Here is a 19,271-nt window from a genome sequence, read left to right as displayed (position 1 = left end):
GACGGTGGTAACTCATCTTCCTTTGGAATATGACTGTAAATCATTGAAGATGAAAATGGTGATTCATCCTCCCAATTGAAGATGAATCAATGAAGTTAAGGTGATGATCGACGTCGTTAACGAAGACGAATCATTGAATATGCTTCCTAGGAGTTTAGGTGGTGAAACCCACTAACTTGTTTACCTCGATGGCTGCTGATTCGAATCGTACAAGAGGAATGGAAATTATTTATAAGCCGTTTTATGGATGTGCTTACATAGTTCCTTTAACTTATAATTTTTTAATATAACGATTATATAATGAGTAACTGAAGAACTAGATGAATAAATGAAGATGACACGAGTCAATGAAGATAACGCGATGAAAAATATATATTTAGTTAAAATGAAATAAGTCAAAGAAGATGAATTGATGGAAGCATGGATTTAGTGAAAATGAGACAAATTAATGAAATCATGGTACGGTGAAATGGGATTAACTGTTGAAAGGAGGGATATGAATATTAAAGAAGATATGATGAAGTATTATTTCTAAAAATGAATTGTAAAAACGAATTATTTGTCTGTACGTATCCGCACAGTAATCAAACATATATGTCTTTACTACACCATTAAGAAATGCAACTAAATTAAGAGAAAAAAGGTTCTTTCCAGTATGACAATTCATACATCGTAAAAGTTATCCAATTTTAGCTAATGAGATAGTATTATATCATCCTCGGGTTATTCCTTTATCAGCAACACTCTGAAAATTATATTGTTTGCTTCAAACACCACTCCGAATCGAAATCGCTGTCCATCGTTAATTTCAAAAATTCCGAAAATTTCATTCGTTTCAAAGACAACTTGAGGGAAAAGTGCTTTTAATCTATGGTTAGATAGCTTCTTGTTATCAAAGTGGAAGGCATCGCATCAATAAAAACCACGCGATTTTACATATCCGAAATTAATGGCTCAGAAAAACCGTTTTTACAAAACATTTTAAAGATGCTCGTATAGTTTTTTAGCTCGATGATTTCCTATAGGGAACTGAAAATTGATGGCATTTCTTGCAGACCTTAGCGACATACATTCTTTACATCATTAGTGTTATCGATTGAGAATTTGCATTGGATTTTACTGCCAAAACCTTTCTGAGGTTGTCTGGTTTGGATAAGAGAGAGAGAGACGGAGACAACAGGCGAGTGATATATTGGCTTTTATCGTTCTTTGTTCTCGAAAGCATTAAGGAATATTAATGTCTTCAAACGCATATTAATTGCTTTGAACTGGGAATGAGATTTGCAATAGATGTTAGATGTAATTTGTCATTAAATTGCCACAAAATGCTTTGGTAGAAGTTTCGATTCCTTTTTTTTGACCGAAGCTATTCGTCAAGAAACAAAAAACACACACATCTAAAGAAATATCTTTAAAAACTAACAGAAAAGAAATAAGCTCAACATTGTATGGTGTATTACACTCACGCTTAATATAATTAAGAATAAAAATGCTAATATTTCGTAGAAATAATCCGAATGTAAATGCATTTAAAAGATGCTAGCAGATGAAACAAGGAAATGCGTTTATTTGGAATCCAAGCGCATTTTCTTACCTTGCACCACCACCCTCACCGATGTCTTATCTTCTCCGAACGGATTTGACGCTATACAAGTGAAAGTATCAGAATCACCTCTCTGGACGGATTTGACCGTAACTTCAGATACTCGGATTCCTCTAGAGTCACTTTCTCGTATAACATACCTGCCAAAAAAATGCGATTTAAATAATTAGTCTGTTCCATTTTCTCAGTAAATCGACAGTTTTGATGAGTATTAATCTTTTATAACACACTTGCAGGATTTTAAGAGACAACGTTTTGTGTTCCACAATATTCGATAACTTGAATGTCATTCATGAAATAAATAGTATCATAAAATACTATACTCCATTAAATATTACAGTATTTGATCTTGATAAATAATCCTTATTAATATCCCGTATAGTATTGCTGGAGATATCTATTCAACGAAGAAAACATTTAAGTTATTAGTAAATTATGCATTTGGCACCGTTTGAACAATTCATCCCCACTCGTGTTATATCAAAGGAGTAGCTTACCTACTATAGTGATCTTCCCAAAATTTGTACATATATAAATAACACGATTTTAGTGACAGAAATTAATATGTTGCCCTGCTTTTGTCCATAATAACTGCTTTAATGCATACCTCATGGAAAGATTTTTCTACTCATTTTCCATCCTATCCTATCCTATCCTAGTTTACGCTCTCGTGTAGACCCACACTTCTTACCGTGTAGGCATCCGGAACCGAAAATCCTACGGAATAGGTTGGTTACTCCTTGTTCCAGGAGAGTCTTATGACTGTAATCCATGTGTGTTCACTGGGCTAGTTTGCCTGTTCTGGAGGACGAAAAACCCGAGGTTCCGGGTGAAAAATAAACCTTTACATCCGTATCAGACCGGCTCACGCACCTTTCGTCGAAAGCGACCAGATAACGGTTCCTCCTGTCAGTTACTGGAATCGAACCCATGTCTTTCCGACCAAGGGGCTTCGTCTATACCGACTGAGCTACGGAGGCTCTCATTTTCCGTAAATCGTTTTATTCCCAGGCTCTCAAGTATTGGCAAAGCTTTTTCGTCTTGGAAGTCATTATGGCCGTTACAGTATGATCATTGCAATGTAGTACAGTATATGAACATTTCGTAGGAGAATAAGTATGCAACAGCATTCATGATTCCATGGTCTGTGTCAATGGATATAATCCATACCAACAGATGTAGCCTTGTTTTCTTACATTATTCTGTTTAAACTTCATCATTGGGACAAAATTAGTTAAAAAGGCGTTCTCCAGGCTTTTTCCACCCCCAAAAACGTCCAACAGGCACTAATTGATGACAAGTTGCTGCTTAGTATCGATTTCCAGTTCTCCACAGTTCGGGTTCAATATGTGCCTTGGCCCATGCTAATGGAAAGAATATTCATTATTGTTAACAAAGGCTTAACTGTTGATATGTGGTGGACGCAAATATGTGATTGCTTATGGTTGCATCATCCAGATTCTCTAGTATCTGACAGCGAGATAATATGAATGACCATTCCAAAGGAGCATTGGATTCTGTAATTTTGGTCAATGTCATCTGTAGACTTTAATTTCTACATTGAAAAACTCCAGACTCGGGAATGATTGATTGATGCCCAATAGCCAAATAGACAGATTCTTTTCAAATGGCATCCAACAATCATTTCCCTCAGAAACGCTGTTAATTCTTTGCATGCATTCATTGTTTGATATACACGATGGAAAGAAGAACAAAAATAAAATAAAATATTTTTAATAATTTATCATCATTTTAATAATGCGTATGAGTTATCCCCTACACTCGAACTGGTTTCCTTACCTGTTCACGGGATAAAGATTAAGTGGGAATCCGTCTTTACTCCAGTTTATTTTCAGCGGGGGATCTCCAGTTGCTGAACAAGAAAAAGCCACTTCTTCGGATAGTTGAACGTGAACTGTTTGTATTACCGTTTGAATCTGCGGTGCGGCTGAAAGAATTTAAAACAAATGCATTTAGAAATGGCAAGGGCAAGCACTATGCCTTCAAACTGTTTCCATTATGATAACCATAGAAAAGCTTTTATGTTCGATTATGTCAAACTAAAGAGAGAAAAAGAGAGAGAGAGAGAGAGAGAGAGAGAGAGAGAGAGAGAGAGAGAGAGAGAGAGAGAGAGAGAGAGAGAGAGTGGAAGAGAACGTTTCTTAAATAAAAGATATCGATTTAAATATTTATACTTCGTAAATTGTGAATGTTAAACAAACAGCAAACTTCGATTCCTATTATAAAAAATTCATATTCGTGAATGTTTTACTTTTACTAGCACTCTAAGGCTCATCACACTTCGTTATGTATCCATAAGTATCCGAAGCTTTTCAAGTTACTTCTCCTTAAGAAGTATCATCACTAAGAAAAGAAAAGTCATCAAAAAATGCGAAATAAATAAATATTGCAGCTCCCATCTAAACGTAATACACTTAAGATGTTACGAACTTTCTGTTAGTTGAATGAATAATTGAACATTCTTTAAAAACAATCTTCCTTATTAGCTTGTGAAATTGCAGTTTGATTCGGCATTAATACGATAATGGACATAAAAATACGCATAGCGAGTAATGTAGAAATAAAATGGAATTATTCAATACTCTTGAGTTATTCTATTTCTTCTCCTTTTTATTTATTTTTATTAAAAGTCGAAAGTAATTTATAGTGTAAAACATGGTTTTACACGTTCGATATTTCAAATATAAAAGTCAATATTCACCGTTGGTTTGGATTTGTTCGTTATCAATGAGAAATAATTGTTGGGAATCGCGTGTCTCGTGCTGCCTTGTGTTTTGCTCGTCGTCCGGTAGCATCCTCTAGCAAGAGGGAGGGTTGCAGCAGATGAGCAGCTCTTCTCCATTTCTCTCTGTCTGTCGCTTCCATCATTCTTAAACCAGTCCATTCCACGATGTCATTAAACCATTCTCTAGTTGGTCTTCCACGTCTTCTCTTCCCCTCAACTTTCCCTTGTAATATAGTTCTTGTCAGGTGTCCCGAAGAACCTCTCAGAAGATGTCCTGCAAATCTAGTCTTTCTTTGCATAATATTCTTTAACAGTGTTCTTTCCATCCCAGCTCGTCTTAAAACTTCTTGATTTGATATTCTTTCTGTATAGCTAATCTTTTCCATCTTTCTATAACGCCACATTTCCAGTGCATTAATTCTTTCCCTATCTCTCTTTCTTAGTATCCATGACTCACTTCCATAACTTGCAATACTCCAAACTGTTGCTTTAACTATTCCAACTCTAACGCCTATTTTAGTGTTCTTGTTTATTAAAATTCTTTTCATTTCCATAAATGCCGATTTAGCTTTGCCTATTCTATTTCTAATGTCCAGCTCTGAAGTTCCTTTCTCTGAGATCCAACTACCTAAATATTGAAATCTTTCCATTTCTTCTAAAATCTTTCCCCCACATCTTATTTTTACATTATCTCCTATTTTTCTACCCATTATCATTATCTTGGTCTTTTTTGTGTTAATTCTTAGTCCATACTCTTTACAAGAGTTTTCAATTCTTTGAATAATTTGTTGTAACCCATTTTCACTTTCTGCCATCACTACTACATCATCCGCATATCTTAAGTTATTAATGATTGTGTGACTCCTTTCTCTCCACCATTTACACACACTGACGCTATTTGTGACCAATATAATCTATTTAAAATTTCCAAATCACCAGAGTCAATATCAGTATTTTCTAGAATGTCAAAAAGCCTTTCATGTTTCACTTTACCAAATGCCTTTTCAAAATCTAGAAATCCCAAATTCAATTTTCCACCATGGTTTAGTGTTTTCTCCCCAATAATTCTTAGACAAGTTACAGCCTCTCTAGTTCCTCTGTTGGTTCTGAATCCAAACTGTTCCTCGTTCATTTCTTTTCCTATTTTATTCCTAATTCTCTCTAAAATTATTTGCACCAGGATTTTTGCTGTGTGAGTTATAAGACTTATCGTTCTAAAATTGTTACAGTCTAAAACTCCCATCTTTTTTGGAATGGGGATAAAAATTGATCTTCTAAACTCCTCTGGTAATTCTTGTCCTTCATAAATTCCGTTAATAATTTGCCATAACACTTCCATACCTTTTTTACCTATATTCTTTATAAGTTCTATGTGTATACCATCAATTCCAGGGGATTTTCCTTCTTTCATCTTTTGAATTGCTAGATTCAATTCCTCCCTCATGATGCACAGTCTCTGCCCACTATGTTCTTTCCTTTGATTTTCTCCTCTTTCCCTGTCTTCGTAAAGTTTACTTACATATTCTTCTCATCTCTGTAATATCTTCTCTTTTTCTATCAGAATTTCACCTCTTTCATTCTTGATTGCTCCAGTCCTTAGCATCTTTCTCCTTCCTGTCATCATATTAATGTTTTTATAAACACCTTTATGTCCTTTCTTTCTGCCTTTGCTGTTGTATATTTACTTATTTCATAAAATAAAAGCCGATATCAGATGGGTGTAAATTGGGAAAAAAACGATACCAGGCAGTTAATGGTGGGAAAAATTTCGAAAATATCTAATACTGGAAGAAAGAAATAATGCAAAATGCTCAGGCCGTTTGTTAGGCAAAATGTATTGAGAATATTGGGAAAGAAAGGGTAGATTAGGAAAAACGAAATATATGGAATGTGATAGACGTCACTGAGAAATATGTGCAAAACATTAAATGCATATTTTTTTTCCATTCATTTATATTTACTGACTACTTGAAGATTTAAGAACGAAAACACCCAAATATTAAAAATCCTACCATCTTTTCCTGCAATGCTAATTTAGTTGTGCAAGGAGTCTAAACTGGAGTTCTCTTTGCGTACATGAATATAACAGAAGCGCTTTCAACAATCATCAAATGATTCTGTTTATGGTAGTTTCGTTACTGAAGATCATAATTTAGGTCGAAATTAATTTGGCAAACTGCTCAATTACCAAATCTTCCAATTGATAAAATTGAATACCGACTAATTTATGTGTGCACACCTTAATAAGATACCACGAGAAAGGCTCAAATGAGTTGATTTACATGCTTGCCGAAACCCATTTGTTTGTACTGATCTAAGTACTGCAAATGTTTACCAATGACAACGTTGAGTGTAGTTTAATTTTTATGACAATGCCGCTATTTACATCGCAGCGATATCTGAAGTCAGGATGGCCTAATGAATATTAAAATGAGATGACTCTTTTCTACATCAGGGATAAGATGGATTCATGAAGACGAAACTGTCTACCAACATCAAGAACTTCATGACTTTATTTTTTGACAACTTATAGCTTTGTTATTGTATTAAAATATCCGATTAATCTTTTCTTTATTAAAATTATATTTTATAGCATTATCAGCATGATGAGGCCTTGAACTGACTGAGTAAATCCACCTGGCGATAAATACCGAGTTAACAAGTGAATTTAAGTTAATAATGTGAATAAATAGCTTAAAGGGATTATTCATGTTGAAATACATTTAATGGCTTGTACTGATTGGTGCGCATGTTCGCATGGTTTAAGTGAAAATGTGTATCCTTTAAAGAATAAACATTATATCCTATTCAATGTCACTTTTATTTTAGGCCTTCCTATTACTGAAAAAGTAAATGCTTTCCAAGTAGACAATCTTAGTGAAAAAAGGCTATTTTCCTTATTTTCTGTGCTTTGAAAAATAAATGTTTTCATTATACGGGAATGATTGCACTTGGACCTCGGAGAAAAAGAGAAGTCCTTTGAGACTAAAGTGCAATTATTTCTTCCTGTCTTACTTTCATATTTTTACACCAGGTTTCGCCATGTTTACGATTAGCAAACGAAGAACGTGTCGTTACTGTAACGTTGTGTTTCTTTTGTTCTGTGACAATGTGATTTTAATTTAAAACTTGAATTTCCAAGTGTTCTGAGATGATTTTATTTATCTTTGTGTGATGTTCCGAAAATGAGAACCCCTGTGAAATCTTTCAGACTGTTTCTAGCAGAGGAGAAAGAGGACGATGTATTCAAGGTGTGTTTTTCTCAGTTACATGGTATTTTCTTGCTTAAATTAATGTTACGCTATTTAATCTCCGCCAAAGAAACAGGGAGAGTTAATAACGTTGACAAATAAAGGAGATAAAAAAATTATAGTGAATGACACCCACGTCAATTGTTTAAAATTATATTAAAAATAGGGACTTCTAAATATAGCATGTAATGTGGAGGGGTTCGAGTTAGCTGTGACAATATTCAGAGAAACGTTTAAAATACATTCATAAATCGCATACTAAGAATTTCTGGGATAATTTGCATAAAATAATAAGAATAGTAGTGGAACATTAATTTTAAATTATTTTTTAAAAGCAAAATTAAAATACTTAAAAAAAGATTATCTTTTTCTTGAAATAGAATTGACACCATAAATATTTCAACATTATAATAATTTAAAATATACCGAGTTACATAAACAGAGAGATACTAATTGTTGTGTTTCCTTATATACAAATATGAGAATGTATTATGCGTTAACAGCGAATCAACACCTGACTTGTGACAATGCACAGAACAATGCGTGGTAATAATATATTCTTTCCTATTTGTTTCGTATTATTATAGAATGCATGTGGATATTTTTAGATTGTTTCAAATTATTATGCAATTGCCATAGAAGCAGGTGACATTTATTGCGTAAAGGAAAAGGTAAGTCGAGAAACTAACATTCAAAAGCTACTGAATTATCAGGTAAGGTTTTACAGAAATTATGTGTGTTGATATAGTTTGTATTGGTTTCAGACAATGGCTGAGCTTATTTGACATTGTGTTCATAGTATTTTGAAATAACCATGAAATGATACTCTCTACAGCTAGCATATGTTTAATCTCATACTCTTTTACAACCTATATATCATAGGTTGTAAAGGAAGGGTAATAGCTCTTACAGAAGCAAGAGCTATTACCCTTCCCTCGAAATCACAAATTTGGCTCATTGACTGCGTGGTTTTGACCTTGTCCCCTTATCCCGAGCAGGTGGTGTGTTTCCTCGCTTTATAGTGAATCAGCCAGCGAACGCAATATCGACTGAAAAAAATAAACACAGACTAATATTATAGTGTGGTATTATCGAACTAGGCGAAATTTTTGTCTTGAAAATTTTCACTATGGCTGCGAAAATTTTAATTTATTAGTCACATCATGAAACTCTTTGGCACAGTTATGCATTAAATTACTAGAAATAATATCAAAAATATGTTGATATACGCAAGGACCAGCGAAGGAACTATATCCTTATTGTTCTGTGCTTCTGTTATAATATTCCTGAAAATTTCATCTATCCTCAGGCGAGTTCTCACACACATCGGGGGTTTATGCGGTATCACTTCAGTTATAGTAAATGTTGCGCTATAGAAATGATAATTTCAGCCTGCCAGATCCAAATGTATGCAGCTGAGACTTAAAATTAAAAAATCCTGATACTAGAAATTGTGATACCGTCTTCTGTAATTTGTATATTGATGTGCGTAGTGTGTGTGTGTGTGTTAAGGGATCAACTATACCGGCTGTGCGGTAGAATATTTCGCTCCTAAATTTCATAATCTCTTGAACCAGAAGTCAGCACATCCAAACACGACCCTCTGAAGAGACATGAAACGGTCAGTGTATTATCGAAGTATTGACCGGATATTCTGAGCCTAACTGTTTCGCGATGTATTGAAACCAACAATCTGGATTTCACAGGCTGACATTATCAGTTCTAGAATGTATTATGCGTTAACAGCGAACCAACACCTGACTTGTGACAATGCACAGAACAATGCGTGGTAATATATTCTTTCCTATTTGTTTCGTATTATTATAGAATGCATGTGGATATTATTTCTAGTATATTTAATGCAAAACTTAACAAAGCTATTGATGAGGGGTGGCTAGTCAGTTAAGATTTTCGCAGATTCTTCGAATTACAAGAAATAGTTTAGAATCATTTTCTGTCGATTAGCCAAAAGTTAAAATGTGAATGCATTCAGAAAAAAATGTTTGACCTTTCCAATCAATGGTAGTAATATTTAGTTATTGGGTGGGAAGGAAACCTATAACCATTCTTTATCTTAAGAAATGCTTTCGTAACTAGAATGGTGGCCCTTTGGACAAAATTACAACCGAATTCCATGAGAAAAATCTCACCAGAGTTGAACACATTAAAGTACTGAACATTCTATTTTTGTGAGTACAGCATACATTGAATTAGCTTTGTATTAGGACTCCCCCCCCCCCCCCAATTTACATATTCGATGATAATGAAATACTACGTTGTCTAAACGTCACGTGTGCTACTGTAAATGGCAGACCTACCTTTTGTACCTAATTAATAAACGTTTGCCAGTAATGGGGAAACGTGGCGACTAAGCCAATTTGACGGGAAGATGGGTGAGGGCAGGTGCCAGTATTTCGCAAACAGCCGCACTTGTTGGTTTCTTCCGTACTACTGTATCAAGGGTGTACCAGAACTGGATTAACCATGAACAGACATCTGACAGAAGAGCTCACGTTAGTCAGCAACTTGTGATTGATCCTAGAGGTGAGCGTCGGGTGTCACGACTGTATCTCAGCAACCACGGATAACAGTCACATAGCTCACCCACCAGTAGGACAGTTCAACCCATTTCCACATGCACCATACCTTGCTTCTCCTGAGGTTCCACAGCCGGACATCCAACAACGCTTCGCATCGGTCAAGGAACGGTGGCAATGGATCCACAATAGATGGAGGAAGGTCGGCTGGAGTAATGAATTCCATTCCCTGCTGATGGCCGGGTTCGTATTTGGTAAACGGCATTAAGCACTATCCCCTGGTTGCACGATCGGGGTTCAACAGGCCAGTGGAGGTGGTGTTATGGTCTGGGGAGCTTTTTCCTGGCACATCCTAGGTCTGTTGGTTGTTATCCCACAAGCACTAAATGGTGGACGCTAAAGGGACTTGTTAGCCGACCATCTATCGAGGTCTTGTCATTGGAGGTCTAACCCAATGACAAGGTGCATTATCTTTCAACAGGACAATGCACCTTGTCATTGGGCTCATACAACTTCTGAGTGATTGAAGAAACACAACGAATTCACATTGTCTTGAACCCCCAAACTCCCCTGACTATAACCCAATTGAACATGTGTGGGACATGCTAAAACGGGATGTGAGAACTGCTTATCCTCGTCCACGGAATGAGCTTGGGCTGACGAAGTTACTACAGCGGACATGGATCGAGTTGCGCATAAAGGATATTCGGTATGGAATCTGTTCCTAGGAGTCTGCGAGCTGTGGTTGCACAGATAGGTGGACCAACGCGTTATTAGGCTGGTGTTCATAATGCGAAGCTGTGTATTCACCGTTATTACAAGCTATCTTTCTCTACTCGGCATGAATAAATACTTCTCAGTAACTTTGCCTGTAAAGTTACGGATATTCTGGCACTTGATCAACCTGATTAGATGATTCAAGTTCTGAAGAATGAATTGATATTTGAATAATTATTAATTACGCCAATGACCTGCCATATTAATCAATACTACTCAGATTGATCGAGTTATACATCTTGGCTTAATCTAACTTTCGGCATTCGTTTATTTAGCGTTATCTTCTTCTTTTAGAAAATATTAGCCTTTGATTAATAAAATCAAGTCGGGTTATGAAGGTGTTTATTTCTGTAGACTGTATAGGTGTAAATCGGTAATATTTGTTGGTTTTAGAAAACTACAGAAACCTTGTTATCGGAAAAGTACATTAAAATATGAAGTATCCGGCTGCTTAGTCAGTTAAAATTTAATCACCGTTACGAATACTGCCAAATAGAGCGAATAAATCACTTATTGCTGAGAAATCAAAAGTCATCCGTATTGATTTTGGAACAAGTCCCATATATGACATGATTTAGCAGCATTTTTGAAATACTTGAGCACTAAATTGTCACAAAAGAAAAGCTTATTTTTAGCTTGATTTCTTCAATAAACAAGATGATAGATGCCACTCTTTCTCTGGAAAATAAACATTAAGAAACCATAAGAGCTAACGTGAGACACGAGAAAAGAAATCCCTTCAGGATATAAAATAATCTCTGGAAAATTCTTCACTTTTCGTGTCTTCAAATTTCGGATAAGCATCACACTCGGGACATGCCCTTGAGGGGGAAGTGAGCATCTGGCGTCAGAACTACGAATGAGCGATAGGGTTTTAGGAGAAGACAGTCAGACCTACGGTAAGATTCGGAACACGACGATATGTCCAGCCGTCACCTTAGAGACGTCAGATTGGATTAGAGAATACGCGTGCAGCGCGACTCGGTTAATTAGTTCGTTAGGCGTTCACATACCGCCCCAGGGAGAAGGAAGCAAATTGCCAACGACCGCAAACACTTAGAACTTTACCTACTGTTAATAGAGCGTAACTGAGTTTGGGGACGGTGATAATTGTTGAATTGCACAAACACTGCAACGTTCGTGAGGCTTCTTCCGTTCCAACTCAGTGTTGTTGTGATCGTAATACTATTAACATAACAATGGGAAAGGTTTAAACATTTCCAGTGAAAGAGAATTGAACGTTAGGCTTAATTTACTTTAGTAAGTTTTAGGATGTGGGTTGTTCATATCAGTGTTGAGACTATTTTCAGCATCTACAATCTCTGTGGGACACTCGTTGAAAACAGTCATTATTATGTTTTGAAAGTCGGTAGTCTTCAAATATGGTCAGTGACGTTTCGACAGTGGCTGGAGAACCTTCTTCATATACAGTTTCATCAGAATGTTAAAGCTATAAACGTGAATAATTTTAGATTATATTTTGTTTATTTATTTTTTTATAACCATGCCTTTTCTGAGTTCGACGTCGACATTATATGGAGGTTAGTTAGGATAAATCCAAAACTAATGGGGTATATATTTCAGGGAAGAATTAATTGACTCGCGATAATCTGGGCGTGGTTATATGAATTTGGAGATATGATAGTATATTATACCAAAATTATTTACCACACAGTGATCAAAATACAGTAAATATGGTAGCAGTATGGTATGCACATGATAAAATATCTTATACCATGTTTTAATTTCAAAATGGTGATGGAATTGAATCTCTAGAGATTACCCTTGATGATGAAATAAGTTACTTCTCACACAGAAATTGGTGTTACCATGGAAACATTACGTCACAATGTGACACTCATTGAACAAATAATTACATGAGCAAACTGTTTGATTATGTGAGAAATTACTAACACTATGGAAGTAGTAACTGTGTAGGATATTTCGCAATTTCCGAAATATCCTACCAGCAAAGAGGATAACAGCTTGAATCAGTCATAATTGAGATGATCTAAATTGGGCGGATATTTTTTCTATATTGTATTGAGGAAAGAGTGTGTCAAGATGCCTTCAAGACGTCACAGATGTACAAGTGAAAACAACGCGGCAGGTAGATGTATTTAGAAGATAACATTTTTTTTCCCACTACCATTTCAATCATTGGTTGGAAATTGAAGATTAAAAAACTGGAACTTCATTGAGTATTGAATAATCCCTTTGTGTAGAATAAATAGCTACAGAATTCCCCATATTTCAGTAAATCCTTGGGCTTCTTACAAATTTTGTGGTGTGTTAGAAGTGAAGAGGTTTTAGTTCAAGTAATTTTATATTTTAAGAAAATTATTCGAATTCCATCGTCAGTCCATTCATGAGTTATGAAGGCAACCTTCATCTAAATGGAGTAATAATAAGCAAATTTCCAGGTTTTGTGTATTGGAAAATTCTCAGTAACTCGATGAAAAATCCTCTGCGTCTTCAACAACTAATTAGTAGTTCGTACTTTTAGATGAATGGGACGCTAATGAAGAGTACTGTGTACCGTAGTTGCAGATTTCAAATATTAAAAGTTAAAAAAAAAGAAGCAAGATGTGATTTTATATTTAATTTTATAATATTAGCCTAACATTCCATCAAAATGAATGGAATATTAGAGCGATGTGAAATTTCAGCTTTTGTAAGGGCTTCGACAATTTCAGTACTTTCAGCATGTTTGAATTTTGTTTTCAATTTGTCACTCAAAAAAAATTTCATTGAATTCAAAAAGAATTAGTTTTTTTTTCCTCCTTGATTTCTTAAAGGACGTTAATATATTTGCGTGATATTTGAACATTATAATGGTGTCTTTTTCTATTATTATTTTATTTTTCTAAAATCGATGTTTCCTTCGTGTCATATTGACACTATTTGAAAGTGTAAATGCATTTAATCTCTAGGGACAATTTTTTTATAATAATTTCATGGAACGGAACGCTGACAACGATAACATCTGTTATCGTTGTCAGCTCTAAAAACTCTGTATAGCATTTTAAATCAAGTTAACGAAAAGTTACGAGATGTCTGAAGTATTGCTTCATTAGTAATGAATATTTTGCAAGTAAATTTGACTTTAGTTAACAAATGGAGAACTTAAAATGAATACCTTTCTTCTCATTCATTAAAGTACAAAGCTGAAAGGCTTCAGTTTGGCATACGATATTATGAATAGAATCAATTTATCTAGTGCATACCAAAGCAACTGCGATGACAAAGATTATATTCTATGTGCTCTTAGGTAACTTTTGAATCTTAAATTTCTTTCTGTATTTATCTATAAAACGTTTATGGATTCGTATTTATCTACCAATCCATAATGCTTTCCGTAATAACGTATTGAATTCTTATTATGTTATGTTCTTTCCACTGTTCTTTCGCAGCAATTCATATTAAGTTAGAAAACTATAATTTAAAAGTAATGGTGTCTTAAATAATCGAATAGCTATTTCTTTTATTATTCGATACTTTAATCTTTGATCAGAATAATTTATAAAACATGTTAGTACATAAATTTTATATTATGCATAACAGAGAACAATTCATTTTCAATGTTTATATTATATAGCTGTATATATCAATACTCTAATTACTATGGAATGTTTGATAAAGGAAAAGTCGAATTTGCTTTATTTTCAGACATTTCTCCCGAGTATATAAGTATGAGGGGGGGCGTATAAATACGTATTTTCATCCAATAAAAGTTTGAAGGTCAATCTATAATTTAATTAATACTATTGTTCCTTAGAAACAAAACTGTGAACACCGATTATACATTAGAATTTGTCAGTGAATCTGCCATAGCTTAATTCGTGGATATTCACCCGGTAAACAACCTTGCGCTCTATAACCCTCTCCAAAGTGTCTCTAAAACACAGGGGAACATCCCTTGCTTGGCATACATATCTAATGTGAATTCAACCTTTGGACCTTCAAAAGTAAATCCGGATGAAACACTCATGTAAGCCCAGGGTAACATCCCATAGGGATGCATGCGCTCTCTCACACACATACGTTTAACCTAGGAGAGATTCTTCGCTCTATTAATGAGGACTAATCGATCTTAGTGCAGTGTGTGTATGTGCGCGCGCGCGCGCTCGAAGGACTCAGCTGCTAACCAGCTTGAATACTAATCATCTATGAAATCATACCTCGAACCGTTGTGCAAAATTCGCTAATTTATCTCCTGAATCTTAATTATAGAGTATACATGGTCGGATGAGAGGAGGATTTCAGATGCACGTGCCTTCGATGCAGCGTGTCGAAATTAGCGATAGCCGGATGGCACTAATTAATAATGGAAAGCGGTCGTTACACGGGCCAGAGGTTAGCAAGAGACTGGAGTTTAATCTGTAAGGACTTGAATTGTCTGCAAATTTTCTCTCTCTCATCCTCTCTCTCTCTCTCTCTGTTCTTCATCACCTGTCTTTTGTTTAAATTATTTTACACATCGAGCGATTAGGAAATAGTTGAGTGGGCGGTTTAGTCTTTGTTCGGCTCCCAGTTTTGTGCTTAACCCTTTATCTACTTTAATTTGCGAGACAACCTTTTATCTGGAGCTTATTTCCTACCGCATATGACAAATCTAATATTGACTTCATTATCAAACGATCGTTCAGTAAAGATAGAAGTCTTTGTAATTTGAAAGTGTATAAAGAGGAGGTGGGTAGAAACTTGTCTTCGTACACTACCCTTTCAAAATAATAGGAATTGTATGGATTTCATCTCGTAAAGGGCACAACTGGTTCTCATCCTAATAACAGTTGAGTGACTTAACGGTGTCTGCATTAACTAAAGTCCTGCTTTAACCGACGTAAGTCAATATTAGACTATGAGGATTTCAACTAATCTAATGTATACTTATTAACCAACTGGAGCTATCAGGCTTTGAACAGCAGTCTCTAATTGATATCAGAGATTCTCTGTAGGCTATAAACGAAGCCTTAACTAGGTTTGTTTTTGAAGTAAATTAGAATTAGTCAATTGTTAACCATGAATTCCTAATGTTGAATGGCATGTGACAATATGATAATTTTTATTTTGAATTTTGTGATAATTAACACTAGTTAACTTGTATACTGTTTAGCGGACCAGCATATTCACTTATATATACTAGTATTCACAAATAACAATAATATTTTAAATGGTTGATTAATAATTATTTTGCGTAGATCGCAGAATTAAACTACTCTTTTTACTATAATTTCACTTTTTAAAATTTAAAAAAAATCTATGGCAGTCTAGTACTGTGAATCGACTAATAGATAGGGGGAATATTTTTGTAAGATTTGAATAGCAAGAGATTGTTATTGCTTTTGGAAGACAAGTGAAGTTGAACATAACCAAAAGCTACATGGAGAAAAGAGGAAGTATTGGTTCGATTATCTTGAAGCTAAACAGTGAGGGAATGGTTTGCGTCAACAAATCTTGAGAAAAGTGGCGAACTGTTAAAGAAATATTAGCTCAGTTGAACGATTGGCGGAAGTATCAGTAAAAGAGGAACACGTGAGTCAGACGGATCATTAATTTGATTGCTCACTGTTGAGTAGATTTTCTTAAAAATTCTAGACCTTTCTCTACGCAGTTATAATATAAGGAAATTTTAAGGGAGATGAGGTTGGGATCTGTAGAAGATAACCAATTATTCTTAAAAAATTGCAGCTCGACGTAGGAATAGAAAATACATTTTTTCCATTATCCAATGAAATTTATTTGTACAAAGCCATTAAAATAAATTTAAATTTTTAAAAATCTTTAATTTTGTATAATGATTTAAAGACTTCTCCAAGGGGTTTTCATAACTTGCAAGTTCTTTGTTAAAAAGGTAATAAACACCCCGTAGTGAATATAAAATGTATGGAAAGCCATCATTATTTCTTCACAAGTAGTTCTCATGAGAGCTATACAGCTTACTCTCGAAACATCAGTAAATAATCCCACTGATTTCTTGCTTTTCTATTTTAGGAGATAAACTTCCAAACACTTTTAAAACTAGCGAATAAAGTTTGAATTGTTAACTATTAACCAAACTAATATTGCACTCTAAAGACATTTACGATCGTTTATTTATTTATAGGTCAATATTAGCGTATACCCGAATTGCACACGATAATGGTTAGAAACATTTCTACTCCACAAACATAAAGTTGTTCCATTATTACAACTCGGAAAATATTTGCGCGTGTTTATTAGTTGTAATCGCGACCAGAAACACAATACACAGAAGTTATGTTTAAGTTTAGGAACATTCTGATAATTAAATTTTATTGTGCAGTCTCATAAAATATGGTTGGAATTTAAGCGCATTATTAAAAACGAAGCAACATTTGCACATCCCTAGTGGGTACTTACACACACTGCAAATATCCTGAGGAAACCAACGTAATTGTTTCCTGAGGCATACGTGAAGCTATGAAGGTGAATGGGAGGAAAGTAGTTCTGCAAAGAATTTGCTGCATTACATGTGTTAGTGGTAAAGTTTACAATCACAGTACCAGCCATCTAGAGGCTACGCTTAATAATTTCCATCGTTAACCATGTCAGAATCTTCTGGAACTGTTAAGTATATCATGTGATTCAATAAACAATGAACGGATGTTTTTTTTTTTAATAATAAGTGCTTTCTTTCTAGTGAGGTTTCTTCGTGTATGATGGGATTTAACCGCAAACGGAAATCTATAATAAATAATAGAGAACAAAAAATTATCTAAAAGAATTTTGAGAACTTATTTTCATTTCAAAGCGTATGAATGAACAAAGTCACTTTATTCAACAGCAAATATTTTCTAATATAATCATTTTATATATAGAACCGAATACTGTTCTGATTTCTTTTGGGCTGGCTGCTCTCATTAGGTTAATTTCTTGTGTTATGATCCATCGAGTCGTTTCCAACTCCTGGTGACTCCATGAACATACTCTCTCCATTACGATCTGTCCCTGACCATGACCTTCAGAACCTCCAAGCGCACTCCAGTTGCTTCTTTAACTCCATCCACCCATCTTATTCTTGGTCTTCCTCTTCTTCCTTCCATCAACTTTAGCAAGCATCTTCTCCAGACTGTCATTTGCTCGCATAATATGTCCGAAGTATGACAATTTTTGCTTGATGATCATAGCTTCAAGGGAGCAATCTGGCTTATTCTGTCTATCACTGATTTATTGGTTTGCTTTGCAGTCCATGGTATTCTTAGTAAGCGTCTCCAAATCCATAATTCAAATACATCTATCTTCCTTCTTTCACTCTTTCTCAGGATCCAACTTTCACATCCATACAGCACCACAGGGAATACCATTGCTTTCACGATTCTGAGTTTTGTTGTGAGGCTAATATCTTTAAAGATCTTGCTTAAATTTGTCATCTTTATCATGCTAGGAACACAAAATTGTTTCCATTTGCTTCCATTTTCTCCCCATCTACTTCAAAATCATTGAGTTCACATGTGGCCATAACTTTTGTCTTTTTGAGGTAAAGTTTAAGACCATATTTAGCACTTTCTTCTTTAACTTTCATAATACGTTTCTTCAAATCTGCTAGCAAGGTGGTATCATCTACATACCTCAAATTATTAATATTTTTTTCCACCAATTTTAATTCCAACTGAAGACTCCTCCAGCCCTGCCATTCTTAAAACGTATTCGCTGTACAAGATAAACAGGTATGGAGATAAAATACATCCTTTTCGCACCCCTTTAGCTATTGTGAAATACTCAGTTTCTCCAAGATCTGTTCGGACAGTAGCTTCTTGTTCATAATAAAGATTCCTCAGAAGGATAAAGAAATGCTCTGGGACTCCCATTGTTCTTAACACATTCCACAGTTTCACATGATCTGCAGAGTTAAAAGCCTTTCTATAGTTAAGGAAACAAAGATAGACATTCTTTTGATATTCCTGTGCTCTTTCTATTATCCATCTCACATTGGCAATTTGATCTCTTGTTCCTCTGCATTTTCGAAATCTGCCTGTTCTGGCAGGATTTCGAAAATGGCATCTGGCATTTCTCTCTTCATGAATGGTTCCAGTCTTTTCTGAATGATCTTAAGTAAGATTTTACTCTCATAAGAAATCAGTGCTATAGTTCTGTAATTTTCGCACTCTCTTGCATCGCCTTTCTTCAATAAAGGTATGTAAAAACTGATTTTTTCCATTCCCTAGGCCATTTAGTTGTGATCCAAATTTGCTGACATAGAGTTGTTAAAATTTTAACTGCATCTTCTCCCAGGACTTTGAGCAGCTCAATTGGTATTCCATCTCCTCCTGGTGCTTTCTTACTGGATAGCTGTTGCAATGTCCGCCTCACTCCACTCTCCAGTGGTACTGGCTCCT

The 19,271-nt window shown here is 35.0% G+C and overlaps 1 protein-coding gene across 1 annotated transcript in view; it reads right to left on the bottom strand.

The window, feature by feature from the left end:
- The window catches only part of LOC150094688 (cell adhesion molecule Dscam1-like), a 374,142-nt gene that overhangs the window by 127,360 nt on the left and 227,511 nt on the right, over window positions 1-19,271 (bottom strand). Inside the window, exons 12-13 of the mRNA XM_090411632.1 lie at window positions 3,404-3,551; window positions 1,595-1,743 (exon numbers count right to left, since the gene is read on the bottom strand). Coding sequence (XP_090267758.1) covers window positions 1,595-1,743; window positions 3,404-3,551 — 297 coding nt within the window. The remainder of the gene's footprint in view (window positions 1-1,594; window positions 1,744-3,403; window positions 3,552-19,271) is intronic.

The sequence above is a fragment of the Typopeltis vanoorti genome, chromosome 21, assembly GCF_054136105.1.
Source record: "Typopeltis vanoorti isolate ZY-2024b chromosome 21, IOZ_Tvanoo_1.0, whole genome shotgun sequence".
In the NCBI taxonomy this organism is placed as follows: Eukaryota; Metazoa; Arthropoda; class Arachnida; order Uropygi; family Thelyphonidae; genus Typopeltis; species Typopeltis vanoorti.
Note: the sequence above shows the minus strand (reverse complement) of the source record. Positions and strands in the feature narration are given on the sequence as shown.